Here is a 17,730-nt window from a genome sequence, read left to right as displayed (position 1 = left end):
TTCAAATTCTAAAATAAGAAAAATATCCGAAATACATGAATAAAAAGGCCTAAATTCAAGATTAATGTTTGACAAGACACAGGAAAGACCTGCAGACACAAATAAATAATGTATAACATGAGGGGTACATTAGGGGTACTTGTGATAAGAAATAAAGGCTAAGGGGCACATGGGGAAATAAATAAGTTTGGGAGACACTGCACTATACAAATACATGTGCCTTGCCTATATGATGCACAGAGAATGAGGACTCAGTCAATATTTAAGCAATTTTTAGGTTTCTTTTGTTTATTCCAATATAATACAAATCACCAACAAACTTGGTGTTCCTTTAAACAGAAGACTGGTTTAATTCAGTGTTTCCCAACCTTTTCTGTCTCACATACGCCCCAATCCCTCTCTTCAGATTAGGAGAACCCCTTATTCACTTTAATTTAGTAACCTTTCTGGTTTTATTTACATATTGTTTACATGTTGGCCTCTGAAATGTGCTACAGCTTGAAAATGGCAACCTGTACATTTAACACACACTAAATATCAATTTTGTGCATTACAATTATTGTACATCAGAGAATATATTTACTTCAATTTTTTAGTAATGTGCATAACATGTTAGTAAAAATTTAGTAGAATATTAGGGCCACAATATTGTTTATTTCATTAATGCCGTTTATTGTCAATGAGTGGAAAAAACGTTTGATGATTATGTACAGTGTAAAAATGACTCAGCATGTTGGAAATAGATTTATCAATGTTTCCAATTACACCCTGCAATGTGTTCAAGTACCCCTAGGGGTACACGTACCCCTGGTTGGGAACCACTGGTTTAATTATCCACTTCAGAGTAAAATATTGAATTATTTAAACCATAAATGATAAAATAGCTCCAACAGTGTGAACTGAGAGTTTGTAGTTGCTTGGGTTTCACAATATTTTGACAATAATGCCATCACATACGCTTATTTAAAACATGTACTGATCTCATTATTTTTTTATTTAATAGTTAAAAATGTTTCTTGTCTTAGTGATTTATTTTATTTTATTTTATTTTTTTACTATGGTAATTTTTTCTTTGATTATAGTATGACAAATCGCCTCCTAAAATATAAATATATCATCGTCATTTTGTGCAAAAGTGTGGGTTTGGTTTCTATCCAATCTATTTATTATAAAAAAAAACAATAATTCATAATTAAACATCTAGATATTAGTAGACATTTAAACAGCAATAAAAACAATAAAAAAAAGTTTAAAAATAAAAAATAAAAATGAGAGTTTGAAGTAAATATCTGTCATGTAACGTCTCTGGTTTGTTTGTCGCCCCCTGGTGGTGTAAAGTATATGACACCAGAGCCTCTGCATTGGGAGTCGCTCAGAGCAGCAGCAGCAGCAGCAGATGATTTGTAACGTTAGAGACGAAATGTCCCATAAAACGTCTTTCCTGATGCCGACTGATGCAGAAAACCTGCGGAAGCGATCCGTTTCTGATTTATCAGGTTAGTTCATTCATTCAACCTTTAATTAGGCTTTTAAAAGATTAATTCAGCGTTTTGTTCTAATTAAAATCACCTGTGGTGCTGCTGAGGCTATGTCCATGTGCATAGGAGGCGAGTTTCCAAACAACCTATGACATCATAAAGTCTTTAGACAATTATGATCTTCAGGGTGTCATTTTTAAGTTTAATTTCTGTGTTACGACGACTCGTCACGTTGTGTGTCATTTCTAATTGAAAATACACACCGTTGTGTTTGATAAAGTGTGTGTGCATACACAGCTGTGTGTTTAGATCACACAAATATTTAATATTTACTTGTTAAAATCATTTTTTTTAAAAAATGGATTTAAGTTGTCTTAAGTTTTAAGTACCAAGAAATTAGTTTTTTTTTTTTTAGTTTTTTAATTTTTGAAAAAAAGATGTTATGCAATAATCTATTACAGAGAAGGGCAACTTCATTCAGAAAATTATCACTTAGAAAAATACCTGATTGGAGAAAAATACAAGAAAGAGCAAAGGTTTTTGCATGTTGTGTTTTTTGAGTCATATTATTATTATTTTTTTCCGTATTTTTTTACGACTACATTTATTTTTGTAGTCGTATTTGATTTTGTTGTTGTTTTGTGTATTTTTTTTCTCTTTGGTGTATTTTTGTTGTCCTTTTTGTCTATTTTTCTGTCATTTTGTGCATATTTTTGTTGTTTTTGTAAATTTCTGGCGTCGTCTTTTGTTTTTAATTTCTATTTTTCTGTAACTTCATTATAAAATCTGTTTGACTTGAACCAGAAATGAAATTGTATGGATATCCAGATGAGCTGGGACGAACATGAAACTACTTTTCCTGTGTTTTTACATCATTCTTTGGCAGATGTGTTTTTTTTTCTCCTTGTAATGCATTGATAATACGATCTGCCACCTCATGACTGGTCATGAGACTTATGTTAGTTCCATATATTCTCATTGCATCAGTTGGTGAGTTAGTCAACCGTGCACACCTTGAATAATGTGGTATGCGAGGCCCTTTGACAATCAACGAGTGTCTTGTTTGGTTTGGTATTTATGCTCAGAGATCCATGCTGATTCTGAAAAGCATCAACAACGTCACACCCATGCTGAGAGGCTTTGCTCTGGACCGTGTGTTGGGTCCCCACATCCAGAACTGGGACCAGTGGAGACACCCTCCACAGAGATATCTGCGCACCACTACAGTCACTACTCGCCTAAATGTTTCCTCACTGTCCACAAAGGTGAATGTGCACCTATTGGGAAATACACAAGTAAACTGACAATTATTGATGTAAATGTGGGTAATTATGGGTGTGATCCACACATGGCACTTCAGGTACCCGCTATGGAGAGGAAGGATGGCATGAAGGCACCTCTAAGACCACAATCAGGGCTGATAATGAGGTGGAGGCTCACAGAGAGGCCAATAACTATAAGGTAGACCATCATCATCATTTGAGAACTTCTGTTAAATATTTCATTAGCTGTTTAAAAAGTACTGATAAATCCTACTAGTCAAGCAGAAATACTATTACGTGATTAAAATTCTACTCAAGTACAAGTAATACATAAAATAATCAAGTCCAAGTAAACAGTAGCTCAATTAAATAGTACTCAAAGTAAAAGTTACTAGTCACAATTTTAATAGTGAGGGTGTTCTAAGGGTAGGGAAACCGTCGACTCCCAATTTGGTTTGTTAAATTAATTTACAAAAACCACGATACAGCTGTTGTTAAGTGAGTGATTCTCAACATGTGGCTCTGTCTTAATTTTAATAATCATTTCCCCTGAAAATCTTTAAAGGGAGAAACTTTTTAACCCCTTTTTATGTTTTTTTCTTTGGCCATTTAGCAACTTCCTTTGTCCCATTTTTGCCCCCTTTTCCAGAAAATGTGACACTTTTTAGTTTTTTTTTAGATTTTAGCTTCCTTTTGCCAATAAACACCCCTTTTTCCTAATTTTTGCCAAGTTCTTTTTGACACTTTTATCCAATTTTTGTTGATTGTTTAACCATTTTTTTGCCACTTTTCATCCAAATAAGTTACATTTTGCCCAATAAATTACACTTGTTTCCTTTTTTCCTACATTTTGCCTGTTTTTGTTGTTTTTTTTTTGGTTTTTACTATTGTTTGCCATATTTTGCTCATTTAAGCTACATACCACCAGTTTCCACTTTTTTTGTCAAATTTTTTTGCCACTCTGCCACCAATACTGTTCCATTACATACAGTGAACATCTCATGTATAAACTTAAAAAGGAAGAGACCAAATTGCACAATTGGAACAAAATTTATTTTCCACAAAGGCATCTGTATAAAATAATTTTTTTGTCAAAATGCACAATACATTGTTGAAATAAAATAACACCAATGAATTAAAAAAATTAAAATGAAAATTTCTGGCTCTGATCATAACTAAGTTTATGAATTCTAAAACAGTGCCATGCCAAATGTGCCATGTGGGTAACAACATAATAGGTAGAAACCATAACCTGAACCTAAGAAAGTGGTTGGGCGTTGATCAGAAATGGCCTGACTAAGAACATATGGATCATGTTCAATGGGCCATGAAACGGAAATACAAAATTAATTATCACAAAAAAATCAAAAATTTACTCAGTAACGATTGGGAGTAGAAATGTAACAAATTACAATACTTCTATTAAAATGTACTTAAGTACAAGTAAAATTACTGATTTACAAAGTACCCTTAAAAGCACCTCAGTTACAGAAATGTGAGTACTTGTGAGCCATTACTGTCACCTCGGCCTTTCACAAAGTTTTTCTCTAATTTTAACTCTAAAATGTACACTTTTGTCTCCCAGTTTGGCTTCAGGAAATGGAAGGGGAACGTAACAGAGAAGCCTATTGAAGACAGATCCGATATCGACAAGGAGCTGTATTCAGACCTTGTTTATGTCAAACCACACGAAGGTTCACCTCTATCCACTTTGTGTTTTATTTCACAGTTTCTACCTAAAACTACCTGCCTAAGGAGGACATTATTATCCCTTCTTTTCCCTCGCAGGCTCTATGGTCTCTGTTGGGAACATAGTTTATGTTTTTGTCTTTGGATGGTGGATCTCAATGGTTTACCTCCTTTTATCTCCTGTGTTGTTTCTAACCATCCTTGGCGCCCCTTATGGTATGTTTTTAATTGACTATAATGCACACATGTATTTTCCTTACTTATTTAATAGGTGTGTCTTTATTTCTTTCAGGAAAACTTTGTTTGAAGATAGCATGGTACTTTATTTGGCCATTTGGGAAGTCTATAGACAAGGTGCCGTGATACTTGGTCTCCTATGTTTCCAGATTGTTTTCTTATTTATATCCCTTGCGGATGTGGTTTTTCAGGCAGATGATGAACTGGGCAGACTCACGACGAAGCCTCCAAAGTGTAGGGTAATCTTTGAAGAGGACCACGACACTGCCCCCGTTCTGGTGTCTTCACCGTATCCTGATGAAGTCCCTGAAAGACCAGCTCCAAAGTCCTCCAAGCACTGGGTAGGATGGGCAGGATGTTCCTGTATAATCCTTTGTTTTGTGAGTAAACTTTGTAAGTCACATGTGATTGGTTAGTTTCTGGTGTCTCTTCACAGTTTCGCGTCAGCACCTATATTTGGTTGTTGCTAGGATACCCAGTGGTAGCCGTGGTCCACTTTCTGGCCTGTGTGCTGTCATGGCTGCTGGTCTTCACCATCCCAGTGGCAAAAATGAACGCTCGCACACTGACAACCGTCCTGCTCATGGCACCAGAGGACATAGAGATCAAGAAACAGGAAAATGTAATCTCTCTCTCTTTTGTTTTTTTTTTTTTTGGAAAAAGATCATTATTTATTGAAGATATGAATCAGCTTTAATATTTGTTAAATCCATCTCTCTGCTTGTATGATTGTCCTAAGTTTAAAGAACCAAAAAGTTGTTTTACTTTTTTGAAAAAGGTTTTATACTATTATCTATAACAGAGATGGGCAACTTTTATCACAACAGGGGCCACAAAGCTGAGATTGTATCTGATCTGAGGGCCACACTATCTATATTCATGTCATTTAGAAATATTACTGAAATGAAAGAACAAAGTTTGTATGTTGTTGTCATTTAGTGTTTTTGGAGTGATTTTCGTGTATTGTTGTTGTTGTTTTGTGTATTTGTGTAGTCACATGACGTGTTTTTGGAGTCATTTTGTGTAGTTTTGCCATCCCTTTTGCAAATTTGTTTTCTCTTTTGTGTATTTTCATTGACCCTTTTTGTGTATTTTTATTGGTCCTTTTTGGGTATTTTTATTGGTCCTTTTTGGGTATTTTTGTTGTCCTTTTGTCTATTTTTCTATCATTTTGTATGTTTGTATTTTGGTGGTCATTTTATAAACTTCTGGCGTTATTTGTATTTTTATGCATTTACTTTGGGGGCCGCACAAAATTAAACCAAGGACCACATGTGGCCCCCGAGCCACTATTTGCCCATGTCTGATCCATAACATGCAGCCATTATTGCGATTGGTTGAAGATGTCTCTCCTCTTTGACAGACCCCTGGATGTGAAACCAGAGTTACATTATGCTGTTACCGTGCCTTCAATGTGTATTACTACAAATACACTGTGCAAGGGATCAACATTTTTGCGCTCAGTATCCTTTCAAAGTGACGTACGAGTAAACGTACCAATGCTTTTAATGTTAACAACTGTTTATACTTTGTGTGCTTGTTATCCTTAAGTCTCTGTCACGTACAGACTTGCTCCCTCTGGTAGTGATCACTCTGATTATTGGCTATACAGACCATGACCACGTTTACTTCAGTGCTGAGACTAAATTTGCCACAGCGATCACGTCCATCATTCCCCTCTCTTACTATATTGGAATGGGAATAGCCAGGTAAATGCTTTGAGATGTACTTTTTTTTTTGTTCCAAAAAAGCTTTGAGTTGGATAAAATGTCGAGTTTTGTCCCCTTTTCTAGCATTTCTGCACAGAGTAACTTTGCTGTGGGAGCTGTGGTAAATGCAACCTTCGGATCCATCACAGAAATGACGTTCTACATCACAGCATTGCTGCGGGGACATCACGCTGCTACCAAATGTTATGAAGAACTTGTCAAAGCTGCTCTTACAGGGACATTGCTGGGCTGTATTCTGTTTATACCAGTGAGTCCTTAGAAATCCATTTAAACATGTTCACATTGTAGAAGCCTCTGAAAGTGGCGCGTGTAGCTTTAAATATAGCGTGTTACAGGGTCGGGGTCAATTATAATTGTAATCACGTAATTGTTCATTTTTACAAATATAGCGTAATTGTAATTTTAAAAATCTGTTGCTGTTGTAATCATAATTAAATTGTAATTGAGTTTAGATAATCAACTTTTAATTGTAATTGTCGTGAAAATTCTATAAAAATGGTCATAATTTAACGCAAAACTGGGGAACCATGTTACAGTTATTGACACAAAAAATGTCCACCCCAAAAATAATAAAAAACCTATATTTTCATTGATTGGGAAGCTTAACAAGGTCACCAATAGATGATTTAGGACCCGTTATCATAAGAGATGCTAACAGAAAGCTAACACAAGAGGAAGGTTAATCAATAATTGTAATTCATTGAAATTTAGTAATTGAGAACAGAATTTGAATTGACTTTGAGGATAAAAAATGATTGTAATTGACATAATTTTAATTGAACATGGGTAATTGAAAACATAATTGTAACTGGAAAATGTAATTGAGCCCAACCCTGGCATGTTTATAGGGATGCACTAACTCTGTTAACCTGCACAGGGTGTCTGTATGATAATCGGGGGTATCAAACACAGAGAGCAGCGCTTCAACAGTCGCTCAGCAGGAGTGAGTTCAGCCCTGCTCTTCATTTCTGTTGGAGGTAATGATGGAGGGTATTTTAAGCTAATGTGTACTTCACAAGCTGACTCCTGCACATAAAACCCCTTTTTCTCAGGAGTGTTCGCCCCCACCCTGTTCTCAAAAACCTTTGGGAATCTGATGTGTGAGAGCTGCACTAATATTCCAGGAAACGGCAGCGTTCCCTTCATCTGTAAGGACTGTCACTATGACATGGTAAGTCCATATTTGTGCCATTTTCTTGCCTAAACATGTTAAAATTTTCACTTAAAAACAACAGGACTATCGTCATGTTTTTTGATTTATTGACCTACGTTGTTTTTTTTTCAACAGAGCCAAACCGACCCACACTTGATCCTCACCCACATTGAGTAAGAACTTTTAGTCACACTTTACCTGAAGTTTTATACATAAGGCTGATGTTACGCTGTCATAAAGTGTCATGAAGGCTGTTAAGTGTCGTTCACTAAATTATGACACCTTTCGATCCCTGTTGCATTTTTTGGGTTAGGTGGAAGGATCTCATGGGGTTAAAGCTGCAATATGTAAGTTTTTTTTTTTTTTGCGTCATTTGGTCAAAAACCATAATCACATTTGAGCATATTGTAATCCAAAGTGCTCCATGAGCTTTTTTGGGCATTACTATTGGCTGCTCAAGTGAAGTCAAGCGTGTTCATCGATAGTAAAAGTGCAATGGCGGACGTTCCAGCAGAAGTCCCTAGCAACAAAATAAAGGCCATACATACTCAGGAGGACTGGACCTTTTTGCTTCCTTGCGGATCCCTGTGACTGCCCCACATACTGGTGTCAGAGAGAGAGTGAGAATAGATTAGATACATCGCGTGTAAACCTAATAGAAGCTTATCCAAGGTGGAGAGAACAGACGCAACTCATTTTACTGTCTGGATGCGGAGTGGTGGTTGTCACTCTGCCCTGTGCATCAGACAGATGAGATCACAGCCGCTTCTGAGAGCTGTATGGTGGGGACGAGCTGACGCCAGCAGCCGCTATTAGGCTACAGAGTGAGACGTGCTTTCATGTCAGTGTCTAAAACACCAGAAAACTCTCCCATAACACAGGTTGAAGTCCCTGCATTTGTCACTAGTCTCTATTGAAAATAAAGTCGCTAAGCGCTCCACAGTTGGAGCGTTCACAAGGTTACCGGTAAAAGGGAAGTTAAGTTTCAGTTTCGAAACAGGGAGCGGAAGGATGATTCTACATGCTGCAGCTTTAAGTAGGGCTATGTAGGGTAAGGGGTAAGGTTGGGGGTTAGGGTTACTAACTACACTTAATGACAGTCTTCATGACACCTTATTCATGCTAATGACAGGTGTCATGTTGTAATAATGACAGCCTTATGTAGACAACATCAAGTACAGTGTTACTGAACATTTCTCCCAGTGGGATGAGCTCCCATTTGCTCGGCTAGTTTTTTTCTTAAAAATGGACCTTTTCCAGGCCTCTGGTGTACACCATATCCGTGCTCCTGCCCGCTGCGTACCTGATCGGCCTCATCTTCACCCTGAAGACTCACGCCCACATTTACGACATCCACATCAGCGATGGCCATGGCGGCCAGCCACACGGTCGCTATGCTCACGAGGCCACCAGCATCTACAACCACACAGGGGGGGTCACCTCTGGTCGTCTGGTCACAACCAACTCATGTATTAATGCCAGCATTGTTGCCACCAGCCACGTAGCAGCAGGTGTGTGTTCATGTGCGTGTAGTCATTGCTTCTTTACGTGAATGGAAGGTTTGGGTCACGGACTTTGTGTCACAAGCAGGTCATCATGTTGTCCACTGGTCACGCTGGAGGGCTCTAGCTGTGCTGATTGTAGCCACAGTGCTGATGGCGTGCTGTGCTGACCTGAGCACTGAGAACATCATGCCCATACTGGCACACTCCTCCATCTCACAGGTAATCAGATCATTCATCATCAGATCTATGTGGTGCCGAATGTAAACACTCAGTCACTGTGTCATAGCCGACATATTTTAAACATTTCGCTGAATTTCCTCACACTTTCATTAAGACAGATTCATGTAAAACAGCATGTTCTATAATATCATGGTTAAAAATGTGTAAACATGAAAGATAAATTTATAAATAAATGTGAAATGTAGATGATAAATCTAAATGTTAAATTGGTCATCAAGTGTAAAGCAAAATGTTTAGAAATTATACAAAGTGGGCCAGTCAGTGCCTGTTTAACATTTAGATTTACATTTAACATTAACATTTATTTATATTTTACATTTAAATTTAGATGTAATATTTAGATTGAACATTTAGCATTTACATTTTGTTTTTGTCCTGCAGTACTTTATCGGTGTTACAGTGCTGGCCATGGTTCCAGAGATTCCTGAAATGGCCAATGGCATCCAATTTGCTTTGCAGAACAACATCAGTTTGAGGTGTGTGTTTGTGTGTGTGGTAGTTTGCTGTTTTGGAATTAGTTGCTTACTGCAAATTATTGTACTTTTCAATCATGAAATATTAGACGAAAGTCATTCTGTAAACATGTTTGAGCCACGTGAGAATGTACACAGAGTTGAACAGATTTAGGTAAGGATTAAACTGGTTTTCCTCTCTTCTCTGTAGTTTTGAAGTGGGCAGCTGCATTGCTGTTCAGGTCTGCATGATTCAGATCCCACTGCTGATCCTGTTTAATGCTTTTTATGTAAGTGACATTAACTATAATTTGTAGAAATGTAACCTTTATTTCCCCTAAAACATGCTTATTTCTTCTAGGATGTTGGATTTGTTCTTGTGTTCAGTGATATTCATCTGTGGGCCAGCATCTTTAGTGTCATTCTGGTTAATTACATATTCATGGATGGGAAATGTGACTACTTTCAAGGTAAGACCTTCATTTAAGATTTGTTTTGCAATACCTTGACAAAAAAAAAAAAAAAACTTCCGATATGATACCGATATTGCAGTATGTATGATTCAGCATGAATCATACATACTGCAATATTTTTTTTTTTTTTCTTCAATAGAAAAATAATGACTTATTTTCTAGTGTGGAATGTTAGAAAAGGCTTGATCCAGTGATGTCACTCAGAGAACAATAGTCAGCAACAGTAGGGATGACAAAAACTGACTTATTTATTATTAACCAATTGGTTACATACATTTTAACCTTTAACACTATATCTACAGTATTCTACAATTGAATGAAATAAATAATGAATTAAGTGGGGGGAAAAAAAATCAAAAATAAATCGGAGAATTCGGAAATTTGAATCCGATATTCGTTTTCAGGCTAATATCGGACTGATATCGGATCGGGACACCCCTGAAAATAACTAGACTATGACAAATAAAAAAATACATGTTAATGAAAACCTTATCAAAAAATATTGATATTTTAAAGAATGAATAAAAACGAAAACTATAGTTTACAAATATTAATACCATCCCATTGATGGTCAATGGTAAAATGCATACATTGTTATCCTTTACATTTTAGTCAACTATATCTACAACAGAAAATTAAATATGATAAATTATAATAGATTTTTATTTGTTGTTCATTTGATTACTATTAAAAACACTATTGGAGCAAAGAATGACTCCAGATTGTTAATTGCACTTTTAATTCAAAAGAAGAAATACGAAAGATCATAAACTTCTTTTTTTTGTTAGTATTTTCATTGATTAGTTAAGTACATTTTTATTTAAAAAGAACGTAGGATAAGTTTAAACAACAGGATGAACATCATAAAAGGATAATAAAACAAAGGTGAATTAACAACAGGAACAGCAAAATAAAAAGAATAATGAAAGGGATTTTTTTTTTTTTTTTTTTTTAAACGAAAAGATGTACCTTGATTCAAAAACTGATTTAGTTGACTGAAAAAAGAAGCAGACTATAACTGAAATAGTTCCAATGACTACATTTGGACTAAAACTAAATTGCATTCTAGTCAAAATACTAAAAGTGAATTAAAATTTGCTGTCAGAATTAGCACTGATTAGGAGTTAAGTGTGTGTTGTTGTGACATTGTTTTGCTAACGGTCCTCTCTTCACACAGGGACAGCTCTAGTAATGGTTTACCTCATCCTTTTGGCCCTTTACTTCTTTGCTCCTCCTCCACCCTCTTGTTAATCAGAATCAGCAGAAGGCAGGAAGATTTCCTACTTGTTCTTTTTTTTTTTGGGCCAAAGATGCAACAAATGGACAGTTTATAAGATTAGAATTTGTAGTTACTGTGTAAAAAAAAAAAAAAAAAAAAAAAAAAAGGTATTCTTGTTGGATTTTGTGGGTGTATGAGTTCCTGTAGTTCTACTGACTCTTGAAATGTTTGTGTCTTTGAGATTTTAACTGTTTCACATGATTGTATATTTGTAGTACAGAATTTATTACTGTTTGTGCTTGTGAACGATCATAAATTATGGTTATTGGACTCATTAAATGTATCAACTAATAAAACGTTTATATCAAAAGATTGATTTCTAGTTTGTTAGTATTTGTTTGGGAAGCAAAATGTTGACAATAATAAAACAAGGTCATGAAAATGGTGACAAGTGTTGAGACTCGAATAAGAGAAGAACTGAGTTTTTTAACAGAACTCTTTATTTAGAAAATAGATTCCAAAACAAAGATTTGGTCGTATTGCACGTTGAAGCTTACTGGAAAACTAACGTAATAAGGCATGTTAGAGCCCAATAAGCAACAGTGACCAGAAATATAACAAGACCTGAATAGTTTTTTTTTTTAAGTAATAACTGGCCAATAATATAACCAAAGTGGCGAGCCTGAAATGTAATTAAAAAAATAATCCAAAATGTTTCAAATTGTGTGTATATACATATATACACACAACTCTCTATATTGAAGCAATAAGTCCTTCAATCCATAAATCATTGACTCACTATGATGAAATAACATTACATTATTAGGGTAAAAATGGTTTGCAGCCCCCTTGTTCATGTGGATCTTGTTGGGTTTTTTCTTTCTTACTATGGACTTTATATTTTGTTAAGCACACTGAGATGACTTTGTTGTAATTTGCACTATATAAATAAAGTTGAATTGTAATAACGGTAAAAAGTTTTACATTTTGGGCATCTTATTACATTATTGACCAGTTGTAACATTTTGGGTTATTACATTTATAATTTTTTTTTTACCAATAACAATAAGGGGTCTTGATATATTTCGGTCGTTGTTACATATCGGGCTCTAACAAGGCGACAAAATTGTGAACTGAATTTCTCTGAAAGATTTGCAAAAGTAAAATAAAGTTGACAAAGTACATTTACTGATTGAGGGTTCACCATTTTGGATGGTGACGTGCTGGTGACGTGCTGACGTGGTGACGTATCGATCATTTCCTGTTTACACTCTACCGCTGTTTGCAGCGCTCTACTACTGTGTTCTGCTAACTCTAATCAAACTTGTTGTCATTGATATTTTAGCCTTGAAAACACTTGTTTTAATTTTTACCGTACAGTTAAACGTACGAAGGTTAAGTAAAAAGCAATCTCGCCTCTTATAGGCAGTGTAATCTCCTTTAAACTTCCTTTTGTCCTTAGCTTAAATTTAGCACCTATGGCTTCTCTCTCCTCCCCTCCGCTCTCCTGCCCGGTGTGTCAGATGTTTAGTTACTCCTCGTCCTCCTTTAGGGACAATGGTAGTTGCATAAAGTGTAGCGTACTGTTAGATATGGAGGCGAGGATCAACAATCTGGAGAAGCGGTTCCGCACCCCTGATACCAAAACCGAAGCTAGCAAGCAGGACCTAGCCGGTGCGGACCGTGCTAGCTCTAGCTTAGCCTCCCCCCCGGCCAGCAATGAGTGGGTTACTGTCCGTGGTAAGCATAGTCGAAGGTCAAAAAGCCGCTCGGGACACCACCATGTTCACGTCTCAAACAGGTTCTCCCCCCTCCGTGAGGACAACACACTCACCGGGGAACAAACTCTGATAATTGGCGACTCCATAGTGAGAAACGTGAAGCTAGCGAAGTCAGCGGGCATTGTGAGGTGCATCCCAGGGGCCAGAGCGGGCGACATAGAATCAAATCTAAAGTTGCTGGCAAAGAGTAATCGTAAGTTTGATAGGATAGTCCTCCATGTCGGCACTAATGACTCCCGACGTCGCCAGTCGGAAGCAACCAAAGTGAACATTGAATCAGTTTGTGCTTATGCTAAAACAATGTCGGACTCCGTAATTTTCTCTGGTCCCTTACCAAATCTGACCAGTGATGACATGTATAGCCGCATGTCATCATTTAACCGCTGGCTATCGAGGTGGTGTCCAGAAAACGAGGTGGGCTTCATTGATAATTGGAGATCCTTCTGGGGAAAACCGAACCTGATAGGAAGAGATGGAATCCATCCTACTTTGGAGGGAGCATCTCTACTATCAGAAAACATGGCACATTTATGACATCTCATGAATGAGACCATGTTACAGAGGGGGAGTCCTCCACGCCCCTCTGCGCTTGCCTTAGGACAGTTTCCCTCCCATTGCTATCAGGATAGCTGTGTTCATCGCCATGACAACTGTTGTGATGGTGATGAATATTATTTTATGGAGACGGTGTCAGTCCCCCGACCCATATTTCACAATGATTTTAACATAAAATCAAATAAAAGAGCTATCAATTATAAAAATCTGAAAAAAATTAAAATCTCAAATCTAGAAACACCAAAACTTAAAAGCATTAGATGTGCTCTATTAAATATTAGATCACTGAGATCCAAATCTCTACTAGTAAATGACCTTATCTCAGAAAATAACTTTGATTTATTCTGTTTAACTGAAACATGGCTGTATCAAGATGAATATGTTAGTTTAAATGAAGCCACTCCTCCCAGTCATTTAAATACTCATATGCCACGAGACATAGGCCGTGGAGGTGGTGTAGCAGCTATTTATCATTCCTCTCTCCTAATCTATCCTAAACCAAAGGCCAGTTACACTTCCTTTGAAAGCCTGGTTCTAAATTTATCTCATATCGAATCAAAAACCTGCCAGCCAGTCTTATTTGTGATAATTTACCGTCCTCCAGGCCCTTATTCTGAATTTCTATCAGAATTCTCTGAGTTTATATCAAACTTAGTCCTCAGTTCTGATAAAATACTGATAGTAGGAGATTTTAATATCCATGTGGACAAAGATAGTGATAGCCTGAGCTCAGCCTTTATGTCCCTAATAGACTCAGTTGGCTTTTTTCAAACTATTAATGAAGCTACTCATCGTTTAAATCATACTCTTGATCTTGTTCTAACATATGGCCTTGATATTAATGAACTAAAAGTCTACCCTGAAAATCCTCTGCTATCAGATCACTTTTTAATATCTTTTAACATTATCCTAGAGGATCTCGCACTGTGCAATAAAATAGTTACAAGTAGAAATCTATCCAACAGTGCTGTGGCTAAATTTAAAGAGGCCATTCCTGCTGCCTTAAACTCAGTGCACCATCCAATAAATAACTATGATATTAATTATAACCCCTCTCAACTGGATCTGCTTGTCGATAGCTCTGCTAGTCTACTAAAATCCACCTTGGACTCAATTGCCCCATTGAGGGAAAAAACTATTAAACGTCAGAGGAAAGCTCCGTGGTTTAGCTCTGAAACTCACACACTCAAACAAACAACCCGTAAATTAGAGAGAATGTGGCGCTCCAATAAAACAGAGGAGTCACGAATACTTTGGCAAGAAAGCCATAGTAAATACATGACAGCCTTACGACATAGTCGATCTACATACTATTCCTCACTAATTGAAGAAAATAAAAATAATCCGAGGTACCTTTTCAGCACTGTAGCCAGGCTAACACAAAGTCAGAGCTCTATTGAGCCCATGATTCCTCTAGCCCTCAGCTGTGAGGACTTTATGACATTTTTTAACGATAAAATTCACAAGATTAGAGATAAAATTAGCCACTCCCTGCCTTCACCTGGGCCTGCTGTACCATTAAATGTAAATAGGCCTAACCTAAACTGTTTCACACATATAGGACTTCAGGAACTTAACTCTATTATTTCATCCTCCAAACCATCGACCTGCCTTTCAGATCCGATCCCAACTAAGCTGTTTAAAGAAGTTGTTCCCCTAGTCTGCCCATCTTTGTTGGAGACAATAAATATATCCCTATCAATAGGCTACGTGCCACAGTCCTTTAAAGTAGCTGTAATCAAACCCCTTCTCAAAAAACCTACTCTTGATTCCAGCACTTTAGCAAACTACAGGCCTATATCTAATCTTCCTTTTATTTCAAAGATTCTTGAGAAAGTTGTGGCAGCTCAGCTCTGTGAATTTCTTCAAAACAACAGCCTGTTCGAGGACTTCCAGTCAGGTTTTAGAGCTCAACACAGCACAGAGACTGCTTTAGTTAAAGTAACTAATGATCTACTCTGGGCTTCAGATGAAGGACGACTCTCAGTGCTGGTTTTATTAGATCTTAGTGCAGCTTTTGACACTATAGATCACTATATTCTACTAGAGAGATTAGAGAAATTACTTGGAATCACAGGGACTGCCCTAAACTGGTTTAAGTCCTACCTATCTGATAGGTACCAGTTTGTACACGTGAATAATAAGTCTTCTGTGTACACTAAAGTAAGCTACGGGGTTCCTCAGGGCTCTGTGCTAGGTCCAATCCTCTTCTGTATCTATATGATCCCCCTTGGTAATGTTATGAGAAAATACTCTGTTAACTTCCACTGCTATGCTGATGATACCCAACTGTATGTATCAATGAAGTCAGGTGAGACAAATCAGCTATCTAAACTTGAGGCCTGTCTAAAGGACATTAGGGCCTGGATGGACCAAAATTTTCTTCTTCTCAACTCAGACAAGACTGAGGTCATTGTACTGGGCCCGCGACACCTTAGAGAAACCTATGCTAGCCTAACTGCCCTAGATGGCATTACTCTGGCACAAAGCACAACTGTTAGAAACCTTGGGGTTCTATTTGATCAGGACTTATCCTTCAACTCTCACATAAAACAAACTTCAAGAACTGCCTTCTTTCATCTCCGTAACATTGCTAAAATCAGATCTATCCTGTCTCAGGGCGACGCCGAAAAACTAGTCCATGCTTTTGTTACCTCTAGACTGGATTATTGTAATTCTCTTTTAGCAGGCTGCCCGAGCAAGTCGCTTAAGACACTTCAGCTGGTTCAAAATGCTGCAGCACGTGTACTGACTAAAACTAGGAGAAGAGATCACATTACTCCTGTATTAGCCTCTCTGCATTGGCTTCCCATAAAATATAGAATAGAATTCAAGATTCTTCTTCTCACTTATAAAGCCCTAAATGGACAGGCACCAGTCTATCTCAAGGAGCTTGTAGTGCCATACAATCCCCCCAGAACACTACGCTCTCAAAATGCTGGACTACTCGTTGTTCCATTCATCTCTAAAAGTAGTATAGGAGGAAGAGCTTTCAGTTATCAGGCCCCACTTCTCTGGAACCATCTACCAACCACGGTTCGGGGGGCAGACACCCTCTCTACCTTTAAGGTTAGGCTCAAAACATTCCTCTTTGATAAAGCTTTTAGTTAGGAACCAGCTCATAGCTCATAATTAAGATGCAATAGGCATAGACTGCCGGGGGGGGGGGGGTCTGGCATGCTCGGTTGGAGAGAGGTTGGAGAGGGCGTTAAGAGAGAGGTCATTTAGGTTAGAGAGGGACCGGAGAGGGTCCCATTCCTCTCTCAAACACTCCCTCTATGTCTGCTTCTTCCCTTGTGTGTTTGCTCCTGTACTCCTTCTGGCTTTTGTCTTGCAGGTCCGTGGGATCCTCAGTGTGGAGTTACAGAGACTCAGCGGCTCTGTCTCCACCCTTTCCTCTGCACACACCCAACACAGCATAACGTGGATGGCTGTTCATCATAGGAATGGGATCCACACAAGGTTCCTGCTGCTTAACAGAAGGTTTTCCTTGCCGCCATGATGAATTCATGTTGGGTGTGGGATACATATGTATGTGTATATACGTATATATGCATATGTGTGTATCCATAAAATGAAGAGTCCGTCCTTAAGACTGCTCTACTGTAAAGTGCCTTGAGATACCATTGGTTATGATTTGGCGCTATACAAATAAAGATTGATTGATTGATTGATTGATTTAAAGAGTTAATTAACTCAAACCACTCATTTTCAGGGTATGAAGTAAAGTTGTTTGATTTTTTTTTTCCCTTAACGCTTCATATTTTTGTCAACGTTATGAAAATGTGGCTTTTTTGTTGTGAAATGTAAGCGTGACTGCCCTCTATGGGTGGAAAACTAGCTATTGCTATCAAATTTTGCTATTGGCTGAGAATGGTGATGTGAGTTCTTACATCACTAATATGCACTGTTGGCTCCGCCCCTCTTATAAATTGAGAAAGAAGCTAATACAGAGG

The 17,730-nt window shown here is 37.5% G+C and overlaps 1 protein-coding gene across 2 annotated transcripts; it reads left to right on the top strand.

The window, feature by feature from the left end:
- Positions 1-1,366: 1,366 nt before the first annotated feature.
- On the top strand, positions 1,367-11,470 carry cax1 (cation/H+ exchanger protein 1). Of its 2 annotated transcripts, none has more exons than XM_028450500.1 (20): positions 1,367-1,496; positions 2,564-2,743; positions 2,839-2,939; positions 4,326-4,434; positions 4,529-4,645; positions 4,722-4,783; positions 4,858-5,007; positions 5,103-5,288; positions 6,030-6,129; positions 6,234-6,375; positions 6,460-6,643; positions 7,274-7,373; positions 7,449-7,567; positions 7,685-7,722; positions 8,810-9,060; positions 9,140-9,273; positions 9,676-9,770; positions 9,958-10,036; positions 10,108-10,216; positions 11,397-11,470. In XM_028450500.1, the coding sequence occupies exons 1-20, from the start codon at positions 1,397-1,399 to the stop codon at positions 11,468-11,470; spliced, it is 2,430 nt and encodes an 809-aa protein (XP_028306301.1). In that variant the 5' UTR covers positions 1,367-1,396. The 2 variants fall into 2 exon arrangements, with proteins under 2 accessions (XP_028306301.1, XP_028306300.1); XM_028450499.1 differs by having other exon boundaries at positions 4,701-4,783.
- Positions 11,471-17,730: the final 6,260 nt, after the last annotated feature.

Source organism: Gouania willdenowi, chromosome 6 (genome assembly GCF_900634775.1).
Source record: "Gouania willdenowi chromosome 6, fGouWil2.1, whole genome shotgun sequence".
Lineage (NCBI taxonomy): Eukaryota > Metazoa > Chordata > Actinopteri > Blenniiformes > Gobiesocidae > Gouania > Gouania willdenowi.
The sequence above is the reverse complement of the archived record's forward strand: the minus strand, read 5'-3'. Positions and strand labels throughout refer to the sequence as shown.

Excerpts from the sequence above, each read along its gene's own strand:
- cax1 (XM_028450499.1), top strand. The coding sequence starts at position 1,397 with ATGATTTGTAACGTTAGAGACGAAATGTCCCATAAAACGTCTTTCCTG. Across the intron at positions 6,130-6,233 it reads GATCAACATTTTTGCGCTCA|ACTTGCTCCCTCTGGTAGTG; the intron begins GTATCCTTTCAA and ends TGTCACGTACAG. Across the intron at positions 6,376-6,459 it reads ATTGGAATGGGAATAGCCAG|CATTTCTGCACAGAGTAACT; the intron begins GTAAATGCTTTG and ends CCCCTTTTCTAG.